Source organism: Symsagittifera roscoffensis, chromosome 2 (genome assembly GCF_963678635.1).
Source record: "Symsagittifera roscoffensis chromosome 2, txSymRosc1.1, whole genome shotgun sequence".
Lineage (NCBI taxonomy): Eukaryota > Metazoa > Xenacoelomorpha > Acoela > Convolutidae > Symsagittifera > Symsagittifera roscoffensis.
The window spans coordinates 41570479-41591421 of NC_087063.1; the positions used below are offsets into that span (position 1 = coordinate 41570479).

The 20943-nt window shown below is 35.2% G+C and overlaps 1 protein-coding gene across 2 annotated transcripts in view; it reads left to right on the top strand.

Annotated features, from left to right (window-relative positions):
• Positions 1-5238: 5238 nt before the first annotated feature.
• LOC134838979 (uncharacterized) overlaps positions 5239-20943 on the top strand; it is a 45428-nt gene continuing 29723 nt past the window's right edge. Inside the window, exons 1-3 of one of the 2 annotated variants that reach the window (XM_063854351.1) lie at positions 5239-6483; positions 6919-7126; positions 13477-13522. In XM_063854351.1, coding sequence (XP_063710421.1) covers positions 7055-7126; positions 13477-13522 — 118 coding nt within the window. In that variant the 5' untranslated portion in view covers positions 5239-6483; positions 6919-7054. The remainder of the gene's footprint in view (positions 6484-6918; positions 7127-13476; positions 13523-20943) is intronic. The other variant, XM_063854352.1, reaches the window with a different exon arrangement.

Consider the following 20943-nt stretch of genomic DNA (forward strand, 5'->3'; position numbering starts at 1 on the left):
GCTCGTATATTAGAGTGAAGCCTTGAAGCCGATCGCCAAAATGACTGAATGATAATACCACACCAAAGATAACAAGACTGCTCATATATCAGGGCTAAGCCCTGAACATTTTGACTGTTTTTAGGCCCAAATAAAAAAAAAATTTTTGGCGACCAAACTGACAAAATATTGTTAAAAAAGTAGTTTTTCACTTTTCCTTCATTTCATCACGCTATGTTAAATATTAAGGGTGTTTTCGATGTCTCGTTTTGTGATAATAAATTTAAAACGTTTACTCATTTCAACTTCATTTGCATTATTTTGCTACTTACGCGTGTTATAAGTACACATAAATCGCACTTTGATAGTCCCAAATTGGTCAAAAAAGCAAATTTCAGATGACTGCAACTTTTTTAAAATAATCAAAATTGATATATCTGTTTAAATTTGAGCTTAAGATAACAATATGTTTCAGATGGAGTGAAAAATTTTTGTCAAAAAGGCTTAGTTAAAAATTCAAAAATTGCTTGATTAAAAAAACAAGGTTGCTCGTATATTAGAGCAAAGCCTTGAATTTTCCGACTGCCCCTTAAACTAAATAGTATAGACTATCGGAAAAAATCCCTGAAAACTATAAATTATGGACAATATCAAATATCAAGTGCGGAAAATTAAGTCGTACGAAAAAAAAACAATCAATTAGCTTTCCTCAATTCGATCAGGAACAATTTCGTTGAGCGAGACAACTCGCCACGCAGAGAATCCGTCAAAAATGCTTAGTTAACAAGTTGAAAACTGACTGAGTAAAAAAACAAAGTAGCTCGTTTGTCAGGGCAAAACCTTGATTGATCCGACTGCCCCTGACTCTGTATCAAATAGATTTTTGAGAGGGGAAAATACTGAAAAATATAAGTTATGGACAAAATAAAAAATTAAGTGCAAAAAATTAAGGCGTAAGAAAATTATACGATCAATTAGCTTTCCTCAATTCAATCAAGAACATTTTTATTGAGCGGGATAGTTTAAGATGCACGAGTATTACGTTTTCAGATTTATTTAAAAAAACTCTTCAAAACGCTTATAAATTAGTTCAAAGCATGGCAAAATTGGCAATTTTCAAACATTCAGAACTTTGCAAAAATGATTGCAGGTGAAATATCTTTTCAAAATTGATTTCAATGGGTCAAAATTTTTAATTGGATATAGACTTTTTTGTTGAGAACTGTTCTTCCGATCGCTAAAATGACTGAATAATAATACCACACCAAAGATAACAAGACTGCTCATATATCAAGTCTAAGCCCTGAACATTTCGACTGGTTTCAGGGCCAATTGAAAAAATTTTTCTGATGGAAAAACTGACAAAACAATTCAAAAAAAAAGAAATTTTCCACTATTCCTTTTTTCATCATGCTATGTTAACTATTAATGTTGCGTTTAAAATCTCGGTTTGTGAAAAAGTTTTAAAACGCTTGCTCAATTCAACTTAAAACGCTTCAATTTGCTACTTACGCGTGTTATGAGTACGCTCAAATTGCACTTTGATAACCCCAAACTGGTCAAAATAGCAACTTTCAGATGACTGTAACTTTTTAAAAAATAATAATTTAAATTGATATATTTTTCAAATTTGAGCTAAAGATAACAATATCTCTCAGATGGTGTGAAAAATTTTTGTCAAAAACGTTTAGTTAACAATTCGAAAATTACTTGATTGAAAAAACAAGGTTGCTCGTATGTTAGAGCAAAGCCTTGAAAGTTCCGACTGTCCCTTAAGCTAATTAGAATAGACTTTCGCAAAAAAATACTGAAAAACTATAAATTGTGGACAATATCAAAACTCAAGAGTGGAAAATTAAATCGTACAAAATTAAAACGATCAGTTTTTCTCAAATCGATCAGGAAAATTTTGGTTGAGCGGGATAATTTGCCACGCATAGACTCTGTCAAAAACGCTGAGTTAACAAGTCGAAAATTGACTGATCAGAAAAACAAGGTTCTGAAAAAACTACAAGGTTCTGAAAAATAACCACAAAAAAAAATTCTGACAAAACCAAAGAAATTTGGACAAACTCAACAACAACAAAAAATAAGTGGTGAAAATAATACGATAGCTTGGTTTTCCTCAATTCAATCAGAAACAATTTTATTTACCGGGATGCTTCGCCAGGCATAAGCAATTTGCCTTATTTTTTCAGCAGTTTGATAAAATTTTAAATTGCGCATCAATTGATGGCCATTTTCAAACTTTCAGAACTTTGCAAAAACAATCGGAGGTAAAATATCTTTTTAAATTTGTTTTCAGGGAGTCAAAAATTTTGATGCGGTATAAAATTTTTTTATTTACAATCTATGATTTCGATCCCTGAAAAACGACTGAATAAAAAACCACGACTAGTAGAACAAGACTGTTTGTATGTCAGAGAAAAGCCATGAAATTTCGACTGCCCCTTACTCGGTATCGATTGATTTATGGAAAAAAAATACTGAAAAACTATAAATTTTGAACAAAACAAAAAATAAGTGAAAAAAAATTATATCGTAAGAAATTAATACGATCGATTAGCTTTACTCAATTCAATCAGGAACAATTTTGTTGAGCGGAATAATTCGCCACGCATAAACTCCACCCAAAACGCTTAGTTAACAAATCGAAAACTGACTGAATAAAAAAACAAGTAAGCTCGTTTATCAGGGCAAAGCCTTCAACGATCCGACTGCCCCTTACTCTGTATCCAATAGATTTTCGGCAGGAGAAAATGCTGAAAAACTATGAATTTTGGACAAAATAAAGAAATGAGTGCAAAAAAAATTAAAACGTAAGAAATTAATACGATCGATTAACTTTTTCCAATTCAATCAGGAACAATTTTAATGAGCGGGAGTCACCACGCACAAATAATACGCTTTCAGCTTTTTGAAGAAAAAAAATTTCAAAACGCTCATTAATTAGTTCAAAGCATGGCCAAATTGGCAATTTTCAAAATTTTGGCAAATTTCCAAAATTTTGCAAAAATGATTGCAGATAAAATATCTTTTCAAGTTTGTTTTCAAGGAGTCAAAATCTTTAACCGGATATAAACCTCCTTGTTGAGAACTATTCTTTCGATCGACAAAAATTGACTGAATAAAAAGACCACACCATGTATAACAAAACTGCTCGTATAGCAGGGCCAAGCCCTGAATGTTCCAACTGCACTTAGGGCCATTTAAAAAAAAATTGTGGCTGAAAAAATGACAAAATAACTTAAAAAAAAGACATTTTCTTCATTTTATCTAGCTATGTTAGATATAAAGGTTGTTTCTGGCGTCTCTTTTTGTGATAATAGGAATAAAATGCTAGTTCAATTCAATTTGGACGCGTTAGTTGGCTTTGTTATAATTACGCAAAATATCGCACTTTAATTATCCCCGATTGGTCAACTTTGCAATTTTCAAATGTCTGTAACTTACGAAACATGATCACAGCTGATGTATCTTTTGAATTTTGAGCTTAGGATAACAATATCTCTAAGATGGTGTAAAAACTTCTGTCAAAAACGCTTAGTTAACAAGTCGAAAATTGACTGAATAAAAAAGAGACAGCTCGTATAACAGGGCAAAGCCCTGAATGTTCCGACTGCCCTTTAATTTATATCGAATAAATTTTTGGGGGGAAAAACCAAAAAATTATAAATATTGGACAATATCGATTATCTTGCCTCAATTCATTTAGGAAAAATTATCGTTGAGCGAGATAAATCGCCACTCATTAACCATTCGCCTTACCATTTCAGCGTTCTAAATAAAATCTTTAAAACGCGCATTAATTAGTCCAGAGCATGGCCAAATTGGCAATTTTCAAACTTCCAGAACTTCGCAAATCGATCGGATGTAAAATTTTTGTTAATTTTGATTTCAAGGAGTCGATATCTTCAATGGGGTACAAAAAATTTGTTAAAAACTCTAATTTTCAAAGCCGAAAATCGACTGAATAAAAAAATTCACACCAAGCATAAATATTCCGCTTTCTTTGAAAGTCGGAACAGAAACCACGCCAAGCATAAATACTCAGCGTTTTCTTCGAAAGCCGCAACAATTATTCCGTTTTTTTCGAAAGTCGGAGTAATAAAAAAGACCAAAACTTTTCAGCTAGCCATTTTAGCCGATCAAAGAACTCACTCTGATGGTTGCTGAATATCAAAGAGAACTTCGGGAAAACAGTTATTAGGGGATTTTCTCGACGTGTGGAACTTTCAAATTCAAGGATCGATTTTCGATGAAATGTGTAACGCTTTCGTCTAAACCATTCAAATTTAGTACCAGAATCAGAAGTTATTATTCAAATTGGAACAAAGCTTAATTGCTCTTAAAATAGTTAGCCCCGAATACGTAATTGATTATTAAAATGCACTGGCCTGGCATGATGGTTTAGGGACTCCAATCACAGGTAAAAGGTTAGTTCTGCGGTATACCATTTTTCCAACTTCGAGGGCAAATCAGTACAATCAGATACGCCTTATTTTCTGTTTGTACCTATTTTAGAAGATACCTATTACAGAAGGGGTCAAAATATAGCTTAGGGTAGGTCTGTAACAGAACACTAAAGACTAGAAATAGTAAATTAGATTCGAACTTGTCTGCGTGTTTGTTCATCTGTGTCTCTTTACGACTAAATTTGTGCAATGGGCGTGCCCCTGTATCTCATAATGCCTGCCTCCTCCCGCCCCTAATTACTACTGATCGATTTTGGTAAATACTGTAAAAGAAAATATCGAAAAAAATATTTGGTTCAATTTGGCGGTTTTGGCAGTCTTTCCGCAGAGCTCTGCGGCAACAGCGGATGTCCTCGTCTTATTCATTCGACCGGCAGCGAAGACTGTTCATTTATACAGACAGTTGCGTAACACAAATTTACCCGAAAACCAGACGCCATAGTCGCGACATACTTTAAAAAATTACTACTAGACGATAGACTAGTTAAACGAAAGCTGAAGTCTTAAGCAAAAATTGCTGTGCAATATAGGTTAAATTTGCTAGTACACAGTTGTTTTTTTTTGCGGCTGAAAAACTATCGTCTTATTGCTATGGATTATGTAATAGGCGCGTAGTATGCTGAGAAATCCAGGCACCTGCAGTCTTCAAATATTGAGCATGAATATAATCAAGTAAAAGACGACCATTTATTTTCCCGTCGCATACATTCAGTGTGTCTAGAATGAATTGTATTCAAAGCTGAATGGTTTCTTACGACTTGAAATGAATATATTATCGAACAACTGTCGTGCCTCGGAATGTTTATAAGTGTGGTATTGTAGTCGCGATTGCAAATCTTGTGCACATGTAAGCTAAGCAACGCATGTGCGCACGAGCGAAACGAAAATAAGTCTAATCACTACAGGCCGGGAAAATCAACACACTGCTAGTGAAATTTACACACAAGGCAAAATCCACAAAACAGAATTCGCTATTTGTTAGAAAAGGCAAAGAGCCGCTCTACTTTTATACTTAACAATAACAAACTTTAACTCAGAATTCTCAGTATTTTCTCCGCCAAATGCTTAGAAGCTCTCTATTTTATTCTATCGCGAAAAGTTTACAACTAAAATATTAAATTTGTGCTTTGTCTGTAGACGACAAAAATAAATTCAAGCATTTTAGACGTTGGCCGCATTCTAATACGTGTCTCATATTTGTTTTATGCTTTGCGCTGATTTAAATTGAGCTGATTTAAAGATTTTTTGAGCATTTTAAATTTTTGAAACAAAATACGCATCTATCATTATTTACATGCGTAAGTTCAGTACATGCGCGCGTCTCTCTGTTCTAAAAATTTGTTTAAATTAAAAAGTTGTTTAGATAAATTCTCAAAAAATTACTGATTCTTGATTTAATATTCTACTCGAGTTACGATATGATCTTATCTGTGGTAGTTCTACATGATTATGCCATTATGCATCATTACGCCATCGATTTGTTGAAGCATTACTTGGTGCGTGTTTGATTCAGGTCCCTGGATTTTATTTAGTGCAATTATCAATCTTACCATTATACCCATTGATCTTTCCAATTAGTCAGCACAGCTGTGCAATTAAAGTCATTGCATGGACCAGCAGCGATTTGAGCATGGTGCGAAGTTGAGTGGCAAAATATATCATAAAATTTGGTTCATGCTTTTGAAATGACAGTATCTCTACTTATGAGCTTGGGTGATGTTTGCTCGCCGTCTCAGATATAGCTCCTGCCTGACTCAATTTTAGCACCCAAACTTCACCATCGACTTATGATCGGCTCATACACAATATTAAACGTGCTTGAATATCCATCATTTAAACCGATTAGTAAAAGTGAGCATTTAAACAAACCAGCTCCTAATTGTACCATGTCCATGTTCGAAGCATCGATAGTAGCACATAAATATCGATATCACGAAGAAACTTGCAAATGAAAACCTCAAACTCAACTACGAATTTTGCAGCAGTCTTATTTCGATATTTTGAATATTCTCTCGAAATCCAGGGGTAGGTAAGTGATTATCTAAACAAATAGTTTTAAAGTTGTAGCGGATATTCTGGCAGAAAATCTAGATTTACCAATTGAAGTTTTGACTCAGAAAGGTAAGTTTCTGAGAAAACGGCAACTGATTGATAGATAGTTTCGGAAGTTACCGCCTTGTTTGTATTATTCATAGTTTACAAATAGTCATATTGCGAAATTTATCATCTAAATCGACAACAAAACAAACCAACTTACATCACAAATTACTGAAACACTTTACTTCATATCTCAATATTTGATCGAAAAATAATTTATATAACTTTAATGACAAAATTCTTTGAAATATTTTAAGTTTCACTTGCTCAATGTGGCCGAAAGTATTCGTAATCTCTGGACTTACATACTGAGCTGAGTGTGATCAGAAAAGTGGGCAAAATTTATGCTGGGCACTTGATTTTACAGAGACGAAATTACTTCTCAGAAATTATTGCAGCCAATCATCTGCAGCTGGCGTTTGTGGTCTGTCTCTCTGTTGGCCTGAATTGACCTTTGACCTTTTAAGAATTGTGACCTTTTGAGGTGCAGATTGTGCGTCCCTATGTTGCTGACCATGTCCGACGACCGGGTAGTTCTCAAAGAGGGCGCTGTCAAGTTCAAGGAGGGCAAAAAAGTGAGTAAAGAGAAACCAATCATCCATCGTTGGTGGTGCGAACTGTAGGGAGGGGGAGGGGGGCATACGATTTTTCTTTCTAAAAATGTTTCAATTGAAGTACTAGCTTTGCTGGAACTTCTCATAGTTGGGGAGGGCCTGTTTTCTACGGAAACGCGCCAAATAATTTTTTTAATATTATTTTTAAGTGGCCAGTAATGCCATCATAAGTTTTCAAGCAAATTTGAAAAAATCTGCTAAGTTGGAACCAGCGAATATGAGCAAAAATAGTATGAGCTTAGTAATTTGGGGCCATTTTTACACTAAAGGAACTAGAAGACTGCTCGTATCAGGGCAAAGCACTGTCCCGACTGCACTTTAATAATAGTTTTCAACAAAATATTTTTATGCACCATTGCAGATATCGCTTACCTGAAATCAAATCTAAAAAAAGTATATTACCTCCGATCTTTTTTGAAAAGTTTTGAGAGTTTGAAAATGTTCAATTTGGCCATGCTCTGGACTAACTTAAGGTTTTATTCGGAATGCTGAAAACGGAAGGCGAATTGTTTATGCCTGGCGAATTATCCCGCTCAACGAAATCGTCCAAAATTGAATTGAGACTAGCTAATCGGTCGTATTCATTTCGTACGACTCAAATTTTTACACTTGATATTCTCCAAAGTTTTTATAATTTTTCAATAATTTCCTTCCCAAAAATTATTCGGTATGGATTAAGGGGTGGGTACTCGGAACATTCAGGGTTTCGCCCTGATATACGAGCAGTTTTGTTCGCCTTGAACTTTCAGCATCAACTTATAAAATGATCAGTTTCGCTTACTCGAGATAGACTCGGTTTAGATTGAAAAGACATCAAGCTACAATAGGGGTGTGCGCACGCTAGGGGGCACATAGGTCCAGGGATCGAGCTCCCAAATTAGTGAAAAATATTCTGAATTAAAAAACCAACCCAAGCAGATATAATCATCATTTTCCCCGAAAGTTGGAGCTATATGATATCAGCATTTAAGCGAAATATAATATTGAATAATCTCACAGAAAAAGGCTAGTGAAAGTGACTTTAACGCACGTTTTACGTTTTGCACTTGTATCATTATTGGGCTCCCATTTTTTGATTTTTTCAGAAACTAATTTTAGAAAAGTTAACATCCGCCAAAAAATTTGGCACAACATACACGTATCAGGGCAAACTCAAGACTGCTTTTCAATTTATTTCAAGTTTGCGTTATGGTTTAAGAAAAAATGAATTTAATGTTATAATAAAAAGTGACATTTTTTTTTAAATCTAAGAATCCTTATTTGGGTATAAATGTGATAGAGACGTCCCAATAATTGTGGTTTCTGTGATCTCAGTCTCAATAATTTTGTCGAAGGATAGTCCATTTTCCGTATTTCACATTCCAGAGTTATTTTACTTGAGTGAAGCTTTTTTTGCGTCTCAAGGCCGTTTTGTTGGTCTAAAACTTGCACTTGGTACCGTTTTTGCAGCCAAAATTAGTCAGGCTGCGGTATACTTCAAGCTAGAAATCAAAAAGAAGGTCGTCCTCACAAACTATTATTGCCGTGGCAGGGGAGCGATTACACGATCTGGCGCTTTCGAAAGGAGCGCCTTGCACTGTGCTAAGAGCCTCCTTATATCAGCCAAAGCGCAGTGGTCGCAACTCGCCAATGAGGCGTTTGAAGTTAGCATTCGTACTTTGTTATGTTTTGAGTCTCTGAAAGATCGGTTTACTAACAAACCGGTATGCCAAAAAACTTAGCACTATCACACTTGTACCCTTATTTAAAAGCAAAAAAATTAGCTATGGAAACGAATCCACTTTCCAGAAGTAAACTTTAGGTAAGCTATGGGAAGTTAGCTATGGGTTTATACTGAACAAAATGGTCTAAGAACAGAACGCACCCAAGAGCAGATTGAATTAATTAAATAATCGTCTTTTTTCCCCTTAATTGTTTACATTGATTAGTTTTGACGCATGGCAGTTTGGTTTCTAAGCTAAAAATGTTAACAAGACTGCTCGTATCAAAAATAGTATGAGCTTAGTAATTTGGGGCCATTTTTACACTAAAGGAACTAGAAGACTGCTCGTATCAGGGCAAAGCACTGTCCCGACTGCACTTTAATAATAGTTTTCAACAAAATATTTTTATGCACCATTGCAGATATCGCTTGCCTGAAATCAAATCTAAAAAAAGTATATTACCTCCGATCTTTTTTGAAAAGTTTTGAGAGTTTGAAAATGTTCAATTTGGCCATGCTCTGGACTAACTTAAGGTTTTTTTCGGAATGCTGAAAACGGAAGGCGAATTGTTTATGCCTGGCGAATTATCCCGCTCAACGAAATCGTCCAAAATTGAATTGAGACTAGCTTATCGGTCGTATTCATTTCGTACGACTCAAATTTTTACACTTGATATTCTCCAAAGTTTTTATAATTTTTCAATAATTTCCTTCCCAAAAATTATTCGGTATGGATTAAGGGGTGGGTACTCGGAACATTCATGGTTTCGCCCTGATATACGAGCAGTCTTGTTCGCCTTGACTTTCAGCATCAACTTATAAAATGATCAGTTTCGCTTACTCGAGATAGACTCGGTTTAGATTGAAAAGACATCAAGCTACAATAGGGATGTGCGCACGCTAGGGGGCACATAGGTCCAGGGATCGAGCTCCCAAATTAGTGAAAAATATTCTGAATTAAAAAACCAACCCAAGCAGATATAATCATCATTTTCGCCGAAAGTTGGAGCTATATGATATCAGCATTTAAGCGAAATATAATATTGAATAATCTCACAGAAAAAGGCTAGTGAAAGTGACTTTAACGCACGTTTTACGTTTTGCACTTGTATCATTATTGGGCTCCCATTTTTTGATTTTTTTCAGAAACTAATTTTAGAAAAGTTAACATCCGCCAAAAAATTTGGCACAACATACACGTATCAGGGCAAACTCAAGACTGCTTTTCAATTTATTTCAAGTTTGCGTTATGGTTTAAGAAAAAATGAGTTTAATGTTATAATAAAAAGTGACATTTTTTTTAAAATCTAAGAATCCTTATTTGGGTATAAATGTGATAGAGACGTCCCAATAATTGTGGTTTCTGTGATCTCAGTCTCACAAATTTTGTCGAAGGATAGTCCATTTTCCGTATTTCACATTCCAGAGTTATTTTACTTGAGTGAAGCTTTTTTTGCGTCTCAAGGCCGTTTTTTTGGTCCAAAACTTGCACTTGGTACCGTTATTGCAGCCAAAATTAGTCAGGCTGCGGTATACTTCAAGCTAGAAATCAAAAAGAAGGTCGTCCTCACAAACTATTATTGCCGTGGCAGGGGAGCGATTACACGATCTGGCGCTTTCGAAAGGAGCGCCTTGCACTGTGCTAAGAGCCTCCTTATATCAGCCAAAGCGCAGTGGTCGCAACTCGCCAATGAGGCGTTTGAAGTTAGCATTCGTACTTTGTTATGTTTTGAGTCTCTGAAAGATCGGTTTACTAACAAACCGGTATGCCAAAAAACTTAGCACTGTCACACTTGTACCCTTATTTAAAAGCAAAAAAATTAGCTATGGAAACGAATCCACTTTCCAGAAGTAAATTTTAGGTAAGCTATGGGAAGTTAGCTATGGGTTTATACTGAACAAAATGGTCTAAGAACAGAACGTACCCAAGAGCAGATTGAATTAATTAAATAATCGTCTTTTTTCCCCTTAATTGTTTACATTGATTAGTTTTGACGCATGGCAGTTTGGTTTCTAAGCTAAAAATGTTAACAAGACTGCTCGTATCAGGGCGAAGCCCTGAATGTTCCGACTGCCTTTTAATGTTTAATGAAATGTAATAAAAATGAAACAAAAATTCTAAAATTTGAAATTTTTTATGAAAATCATCCTCCCACATGCCATATAAAGTACAAAAGGATAGATTTCGCTCCTTGTAACAAATCAATTATGGCAAATAAGCTTCTTCCAACTAATTTGGAACAATTTCTAAGACGGATTAAATCTTCGCTTACGCGTTAATAGCGCGAATTATATCGCGCGTTAATTGTCCGAAATTGGTCAAAATGGCAATCTTTAAACCCTCATAACTTCACGAAAAATGATCACAGGTGAAATATCTTTTCAAATATAAGCTCAGGACAACAATAGCTTTCGAATGATATCAAAATCAGTCAAAAATGGCTAGAAAAGTCGAAATTTGTCTGAAAAAAAAACCCACCCCGAGCACAAATATTCCGTTACTTTCGTATCGAAACAGGGGCGGATCTAGGATTTTCTCGAGGGGGGGGGGGATTTTCAAAAAATTTCCAAAATTTTGACGACTTTTTTTTTTTTTAGGTCGACCAAATTGATTTTTCGAGCTCTCCCAAAGCACCGTTTTGCCCCTATTTTGGCAACAATTTCTGCATTTTTGAAAAAAAACAGTCAAAAAACCGTTTTTGGGAACTTTTTGAAAAATTTTGACAAAAAAATCGTCCTCAAAGTTAGTATATATTGGCGCCGAAGGCGTCTCTAGAAAAATTTTAGGGTCGGTCGGCCAAAACTGGATTTCGGAAAAAGTATCAAAGGGGGACCGTTTGGGTCGGCAGGGGGTCGAATCCCTGAGGGGGGCGCGTCCGCCCCTGTATCGAAAGTCGGAACAATAACTCAAACTCAATCTGCACGCAATAAGGCGTCGGCAAAATAAAATGTGTGAAATGTTCGAGTTTCGGTTTCAGTCAGGTTCCAAAGGATTCTGCTAGCAGCAGAATTTAGCAAATTTCGCAGAATTCGGCTTATGGAGCAGATATTTTATAGAGCAGGAGATAGAGCAGAATTTCTATCATGCGGCAGAATTTATCATTTTTCTCAAAAATCTTCTAAAAAAATTATAAAATTAATGCTGCAATTATTTCTCAGAAACAACAAATAGGCATCTATGCTCTACTTGACTTAACTTTCAACAAAAACTGCTCTATCTCTTTATCTCTTAAAAATACAAAAAATTATTCTCGATGCTAGGTCTTTTCAACAGACCACAAAACAAGTTACCTCCTTCAACGCTCATTTCAGACAAAATATTCACGGTTAGCGAGCGCTCGCTCCGCTGCGCTTATATTTGGCGGCACTTGGAGGTAAATTGCCCGAAAATCAGTGTTTGGCGCTAAATTAGTTGGCGCTTCGGAGACCCTTCAAATCCGACTATTGTCTAAGCTTCCCTATCAGGTTATCTAAGCTTCCGAATGCAGACAGTTATCAAAGTAGTCTGGTAAAAGGCCTGTATTTCAATTTTTTGGCTAAAAGTCGGTCGGAAAAAAAATTCTGGTAAAAGGGCGTCTCCCTGCTGGTCCATATCTAGGCTCTGTGATAGTGACACTAGTGACATAATTTTATTGTTTTTGAGAAGTACAACTATCAAATTATTTCCGTTATTCTGATTCGCCTGCCTTCGTTTTGTTTGTCTGTGTGTGTGTGTGTGTGTGTGGGGGGGGGGGGGGGGTGATGATTGTACTTGTTGTCCTGGTGTTCGAAAAGAATCAAAGCACGCCGTCTGGTCCTCGCCCTAAATGTTATTGTTTCACGGGGGACTAGGCTCAAAGAGCTTAATTGTTTAAATTTGTGAGAAAAGTGGCTAAAGGGTCTGCTTGTTGTTTTTATTGGGTCGCTTGACCCAATTATCCTCTAAGAATTTGAGCCCTACTTACTACTAACCTTCGAGCACCGTAGAACAAACTTGTGAAGTGATTTATACACTTAATTCGCTTATACATGAGCATTCCACTATTGGACACCATTTTTGTTGCCGTGTTTATGAAAAAGACAAAAAAATACTGTTTGCGTTATAGTTTTGACTTCATGAATGAAATTGAAAAAACCGCTGATTAAAGTTTGCGAATTAGACATGCTGATCATATCGCAAGTTATTTATTAGTCTCTTTTCCTCGACGTATTTGAGTTTAAGATTTCGATGGCAGAGTAAACAAAAAGCTGCCAGATTGTATCTAAGCTTTGATTTAGGTTAAGTTTAGTTCGGTTTAGAAATAAGCAAACCGATGGAACTGACTTAAAATCCTTGACCTTAAATTAAATAGAACGTATCGCTTTCAATGATCGAATCATTTTACGAATGATCGGAGATGAATGATAGTCTAATAAATTTAGTGTCCTTAATGTTTTAATGATAGTTTAATCATTTCTAATAATCGAAATGTAGGTCTTTTGGGGCGAGTACCAGGTCATTAGTCTAAGATCGTTTGTCATGCTCACTACTTAAAGAAAAGACCGCTTTGTCCGCTAGATCCAATGAAACTTACTTGGTATTCTAATAATTGGTCCAGTAGTTTTTTTTATTAATGTTTTGCTGTTTCAGTGGAAGAACAGATGGGCAGTACTCTCCAGACAGTCTCCTGTGGCAGGTCAGTCAGCCTTGTATTACATAAATTATTACATACCTAAAACTAATGCCAAGTAATTAGACTTATTACGTCATGAAATTTGATTTATTGCACCATTGATTCAAAAAAACAATTGCATCGCTTTGGTCCATTCAAGCGTGGCTGAAGTCGGAAATCAGCTAAAATCGGAAATCTTTTGGGTGTACTTTGAGTACTACGAAATTATTTCGATTCGGTACACTCACTGTCTTTTTGATATGATAATCATGAATAGACAGAAGTACAGGTGCAGAAATTTTATTTTGCGCCATTAAAATGTTTGGGCTACAAATTAAATCTTTAGTCTTGCGACGACGGGCGCATTTAAGCTGCCATTGTGCTAGTCTTATATGTTCAGACCTCACACATTTTGAGGAGGCCGTAAAACGAGTCTTATTTGCGGCTTAGTTTGTGGTTTGACCACTTTTGTGTTTAGCTATGCCTCGATAACTGGGGGCTTGTATCAATAGCTTTCAAACCATTTTATGGCTCCGTCTACGTAGAATTGCCAATGGTTACTGTGCAATAGTTCGAAGTACTAGTAACTCTAAAGCCAAGAAAATTTTTCTGAAGAACAAGATATCTTAACATAATTCACCAGATAGGCAATGTCTAGCAAAAGGCTCATCGGTGAATTGAAATTAGATTAGAATTCGCGAATGATGAAAATTCTGAACGCATTTTGAAATAAAGCAAAAAAATGGCTATTATAAAAGGTTGTATTCTTACTTTTTCGCTTTCTTTGAAAACCTGCCCAGAAATATTACCATTTTTGAATTATGTAGTATTAATCAAAATTGAATATAAATAATTCCACTGATGCCCATATTTGATTTAACTGGACCGTTTGACAATTTATTTGCCCGAACTTGCATGGTTTTTTGCTTTCGAGTAGCAGATGTAAAATCAAAAACCCTGGGGGAAAATCAAATTTTTTCGTTTAAATATATTTTGTTCTTCAATAGCAGAATTCGTCAATGGTTTCCTGAAAGATAAGTCTCTGTATTTATATGGTTGAATCTGAATAGTGCTATGTTAAGAAGACGACACAACATTAAGACGACAAGACAGTTAGACGATTTTTTTCCTCGTTGGGACCATAGTTTATAAATTACATCATTATTTTAGAGTTGATGAAGCTCTTATAAAAAAAAATTGCGATTTTTTTTTGCTGAAACGAATCCTATTTGCAGAAAAATTAGAGTTAATTATCCAGAATTGATCTTTTGTTTTTGAACCCGAAGCGCGGAACATTTTGTCAAAGCAAATTTTGAGAGCGCTGAAAATCAATTTGGTCGTTCTAAAAAAATCCATAAAATCGTCTCCCTCCATAAAATCCTAGAGCGCCATTGGTTCTTATAACGTTATATTACTTTCAAGAAATTTACAGAAGAAAACGTCACTTGTCGTCTTAACAACTGTCGTCTCATTTATGGGACACCAATCTGAACAGCTGAAAGATTTGTTCAGATAAATGCACGTGGAGGCTCAGTTTGAGAACAGCTTCAGGCTGAAGTTTTCTCGATTTCCTAACATCTGATCATGCTGAAATCCTTTTGACCTCAACCGAATTTGGAGTCGCATTTTAGAATCTGGTGATTTATGGCCTTACACCGTCATATCAAGGATATGATATCGTATTCAAAACACATCAATCTCTCGTTTATAAAGTCACTACACAAGAAGTTATTGGAGCAAGACTAAATAATATATTTCACTGAAAATTTCAAAAATTTTAGAGTGCTAGTCTCTGGTTTTCAGTAACGCAAAAGTTAGAAAATTGCAAGCCGCGCTAAAAAACTAACATTTTAAGCATTTCCGATGATTTTTTTGGAAAACTGATGGGAAAATATAGGATAAGTTGGGGGCAATAAAAATCATAGGTATTTTCAATTTTAACAGCATCCAGGTACTAACTATCACAATTATGCTCCCTCCCCTGTTTGTTATCAGTTTGTCTTTTTAAGCTAACAATTCAATATTGAGTATCTTACAGTGTTAGTCTTTAATAGCTATTTAGAATACACCTGAGCTGCGCTTTTACTAAGTTATAATTAGGCATAGAAAAGATTTACAATACAAGAATCGTGAGATCAATTTTTATCTTTTGACTCAAAGCCACAAATTGCCCTAAATGTCCTAATCCAAGGAATTGTTACGCGTACCCAGAAAGAGTACTTATTTCCAATTTCCATGGATGGCCGATTTAGGTAAATGTTAGCATCAGTACTAGTCAATCGAATGTTTCCTTTCGAATGTGATGATGACACCAATATTTTGTAGGCAAGAGATAAAAGATGAAAAGTTTTCCCCGTTGAATCAAAGTTTTCATCTTTTCTTTCAAGACAAATCTGAGACGTCTTTTTCATCTTTCAATGGGGGAATTTCTGCCTCTGCTCAGCGTCCTCGTCTGTTTGAGTTAAACCAAAGGAAGCCTTTTCTTTGAAGATGTGATTTCACGCCTAAATACACAATTTTAGCCTCCACTAGCGGTGCTATTTGCATCAATTTTATATAGATAATGCTTTCACAAAAAATTTCACAGAAAAACTTAGTCGATTTTTTCAAATGTTTGTTGTCAGTGAAAAAAACGTGAAGCACAACATTTGAAGGTCTCTTCTTCGAAACTTCGCTCGGAGTGACGAAAATGATTGGTGTCATTTTAAGAGCTGCCGGAATATGTTTCGATATATAGCATTCTATACGGACTCTCGGAATTTTAGAATCTGATTTTTCTGTTTTTTTTCTACTGTTATTCTTATATGTTTTCAATCAATTGGGGAAATTGGCCGTCTTGTTGCTTACAGCAAGTGAGAAAAGAGGTTAATTCATTTTCATAGCTTGAAAATTGTTGTTTATTTTGGAAAAAGATATTATTAGGTCGAGTACGGCCACAGATTTTTTTTATTTTTACTGAGAAAATATAACTACACCAAATTGATTCATGTTGTTCTGGCCATTTTAAAAATTAATATGAAGATAGCGCTTAATGATATTAGCGCAGGAGTTGATAATTCGGGAAGTGACAACTAGTCGGGAAGTGACAATCTATTTATAAATTTTCAACTGGATTGTTTTGTTTTGTGAGGATATGCTTTTCAATGAGTTTAAAGAAGCAAAACAACATCTTTGATTAAAAAAATTTACGAATGAGTCTTAATTCCTTTTTTTATTTTTAGCAACTCCGCATAGATAAATGATTATCTAGTCTTTCACGTAAAGTTAAATTTTTATCATGATATCGCTTGTTTTTTTTTGCTGTGATTGAGGCCAAAAATAAATGGGAACTCAAGTCTGAATAGATAATTTTCAATTGTATATAACGACGCACATGCAATTTTTGATTGTTTTTCTATGCTCTGGCTTTATTTTTTAATGCGGATCTCTCAAATTTAGAAGCACCTGCCTGCCATTTTGCTCTCGGTCTCAAACTTGAATTAGATTTTGAGATAAAATCCATAAACAATCGTAACCATTTTATGAAACATGCTATTGCTATTCTAGACTTATTTTTTGGAACTAAATCCGACTTTTTTGGCGAAACTGTTGTTCAGATTTGTAAAACTGTCTTGAGCATAATGTTTTGGACGAAATTGATTTCGCGCATATTTGTTCTTGTATTTTTAAAATTGTGAAAACGAATTAAAATGTGGGAACCAATTTTGTTAAATTAAGACAATTTATCCACCAAAAAGGTCCAACCTACCTAGAAGCCGTACAACTCATCACGGAGAACTGTACGGCTGTTTTCGTCAGTTTTTTTCGGTTGTTTTTGTCAGTTTTTTTCGGTTATTTTTTCTGGGCTGGGTAATTTTGCCTCATCCTCAGTCAACGGATCATGGTGGTCCTCAAACATCTGACTTTCCGATTACAAGGCAGAGTCGTAATCGCTTTGCACCCGCTCCCCTGGTTGTTACCTTATGGTAGCAGTCTTGTTTATGATGTATACCTAGCTTAATAAGACTAGAGTTTGTTGAATCAGTGCGAAGCCCTGATTCTACTGACTGCTCTGTAGGTAGGCTGAAATTGTTTAGTCTAAAAAACGAAAAAGTATGTTTTCCGGTTTTTTTTACACGATATCAATTATGTTTAGTTAAAATTTGCTATGCGATGATTTTAACAACAGTAATATTAGAAGGAAGGGCGGACTCTTTAGGCTAAATTATGCGATTTTAGGTGGACCTTTGAAACATTAATTTTGGACAAAAAGTCAATTGAGGTTGATTTTTCATTTCCCTCTCATGAATTTGAGTTGTGTTAAATCCAATTTTTTTTATTACTATCGAATAAAACACGAGCCGAGATCAGACGATAATTAGACTAGCATCAGTGTAATACGCAGAATGATCATGCAGCCAAAAACAATTCTTACTGTGCTTGCGCGTCTCATTTTTCGAAAAAAAATCCACATTCTCCTTGAGAAAAAAATGCAAAAAATAGCCAATAAGGCGGAAACGGTGCCACTTAAACTTTCTGTTTCCGGTCATAATAGATATATGGAGTTATAGTGAGCATCAATAAGCTCAAAACCTCAGTTTTTATCAAAAATGATTGCACCTGTAAATTGTGTTTCATATTGAGCTCATGATATCAATATTTTTTTTTTGAAATGATTTTTGCATTTCCGCCATGAGCTGTTTCTGCTATCTATTTTTTCCGAGAAAAAAAACAAATTAGGCATTTTGCTCTGGTGGCAAAACTTGAAGTTTATTTGGAGATGAAATGCATGAAAAATCGTAGCCATCGAATGGTTTTTCGCCATACCATTTATCATTGTTTTAGTTGCTTTTTTGGAGCCAAATCTCATTTTTTGTGGCGAAACTGTGGTTCAAAGATAAAAAACTGTCTCGAGCATAATGGTTTGGACGAAGTTGATTTCGCGCATTTTCGTTTTTTAGCATTTTTAAAAATTAGGAACGAGTTCAACCGTTCCTAATTTCAGCCAGAAGAAGGCGGAAAATGCAACGCATAAACTTTCTGTGCCTAGTCATAATCGGCATTTGTATTCAAAGCGAGCATCAGTAAATGCAAAGTCTCGCTGTTTTATTTAATTGATTGCAGGTTTAATTTGTATTTCATATTTAGCTTCTCGTTTATTGAAAAAGTTTGCCTTTGAGAAAAAAATCCACATGTTGTTTGAGAGAAAAACTTTATATTGAGCTCTTGATATCAATATTTTTTTTAAATTAAATGGTATTAACGTTTCCGCCATGAACTTTTTTTGCGAGAGTTATTTTTTTCCGAGGAGAAAAACTAAAGTGGCAATTTTTTCTCGTCCTAAAACTTGTTTTTTTTTTTGCGATGGGTCTATAATAATCGTAATCATCGCATGAAATAAACTACTGCTACTCTTTAATGATTTTGATGTCTGAAGAGAAACGGAAGTCTCAGTATTCCCAATCACCATACCATTCATCCTTGTTTTAGACGCATTTTTTGGGGGTTAAACCTTACTTTTGTTGGCGAAACTCTTGTTCAATTATACAAAACTGTCTCGAGCATAACAGTTCAGCCGAAGTCAACTTTGCACGTTTTCGTTCTTCTGCTTTTTAAAAAGTTGTGGGAACGAATTTAAATCTATAAACCATTTTTGTTAAATTAAAACGATTTATCCTTAAAGTAGAAGAAAAAAGCGGAAATTAGCCAGAAAAAGGCGGAACAATGCGCCGCCTTTATTTTTTGTTCCTGGTCATAATAGGCATATGAATTAGAGTGAGCATCAGTATTTTCAAAGCCTCACTGTTGAATTACAAATGTTTGCAGTTTTAAAATGCATTTCACATTGAGCTCGTGATAATGACATCTTTCTCTCAATGGTATACACATTTCTGCCATAAACTGCTGATGAGCGAGTCGATTTTTCCGAGAGAAAACAATTTCGGTACGAATTTTTCTTATTTTCTCCGAAAGTTGAAACGAACCAACCAGTCTACTCGACAGGGTGGACATTTAATTCAATTTCAGCAAAGTTTAATCAAATTTCAACCATAGAAAATATTGAAAAGTAAAAATGCGACAATCAGTAAAAAGTTTTAAATTTTAAACAGAAAAAAGACTAGATGTTTATCATAATTAGTGTGTTAATGGGAAAGTATTGTTTATGGGAATAAACATTTTCAGGTTAATTTAAAATTTGACAAGCGATGATTTCTCAAAAGTTAGAAGTTCGTTCTCGGAGTTTTTAGCAAGCTGAACAGCCTTCAGTGTCTTCTCAAGCTGTAAAAAAATGTTCTCTCGTATTGTTTATTTTGATTGCTATGCAAATGTTAAACTAAGATGTTTTGTCCGTAAATTTTTTTTTCTGGAAGAATGATTCCAGAATATTTACCGCAGGCGGCAAATACAGTTTTTAAATTCAGACGACAAATACTTCTGGATGGTGTGATATTAACGAAGTGCTCAATCAGGATTATTAACATACTATTGACTTGCTTTTTCCTTGCATGCGAAAAACATTTTTCTGAGTTAACGAGTGAAACTCTGAACGAGTGGTACTCTTGTTTAGTGTGATATGCGTTGCGATATCAAATTGAAAACAAGTTGGAATTCAATACTTTATTTAGAAGATTGAATTTAGATTTTCTCTTTTCTTTGTTTTCTTATGTACTGAGAGATAGATCGTTGTTAAGTACTCTGATCTCTCACTTAGTCTCAGTGTCATCACTTATGTATGACCTTGAGCGTACCATAAAATAATGATTTAACACCAGAGGTTGGCTGTACATCCGTATAGTGAGTACTGCTACTGCAGTAGCGGTATGACACACCCCCCTCGGTGAAAGAAATAAATTATACAACATCAGTAGGATAATTTATTTAAAAGAGTTTTAATTTACTCAGTTCGGAAGAAAGTTCTTAAGATGAATGACAGTTTTTGGATTATGTAGATTTCAGTTTTCCTCTAGCTCAATTTCCCAACTCGGGTTCCAATCTACTCCTTCATCTAAAGTGGCATATCCGAATTTTCGCATAAATAAATGTCTTTCGAGTCGCCGCACTTTTGATTCCAAAGGTCTGTCTTCCCGATCTTTGAACTCTCTCAGCTGGTTTCTGTATTCTTTAAGTGCCTCCTTCAAAAGACTTCTGCCTGTAAGATTTTCGGATATTTCTTTGATTGAATGTTTTATCGGATCTCCGAAACGTTTGGGTTCTTTATTTTTTGTTTGTCTTGAACTCCTTCGAACACCTGACTCTTCCGCACTTGATTCGTCCGAGAATCCTTGTGGTGGTTCGAAATTCGTATCCAATTATGAGCCTTTTTGAGGATTTTCTCTAAGTTCATCCGCAACTCGCTGCACTCCTCTTTTTAACAATTGGTCCGCGTACTTTTCCCAGTCAGATGGTGCCAAATTTCTATTGTGAAAAGTCTCCACTATATCTTCAAGAGGGGTGTGCGCGTCAAT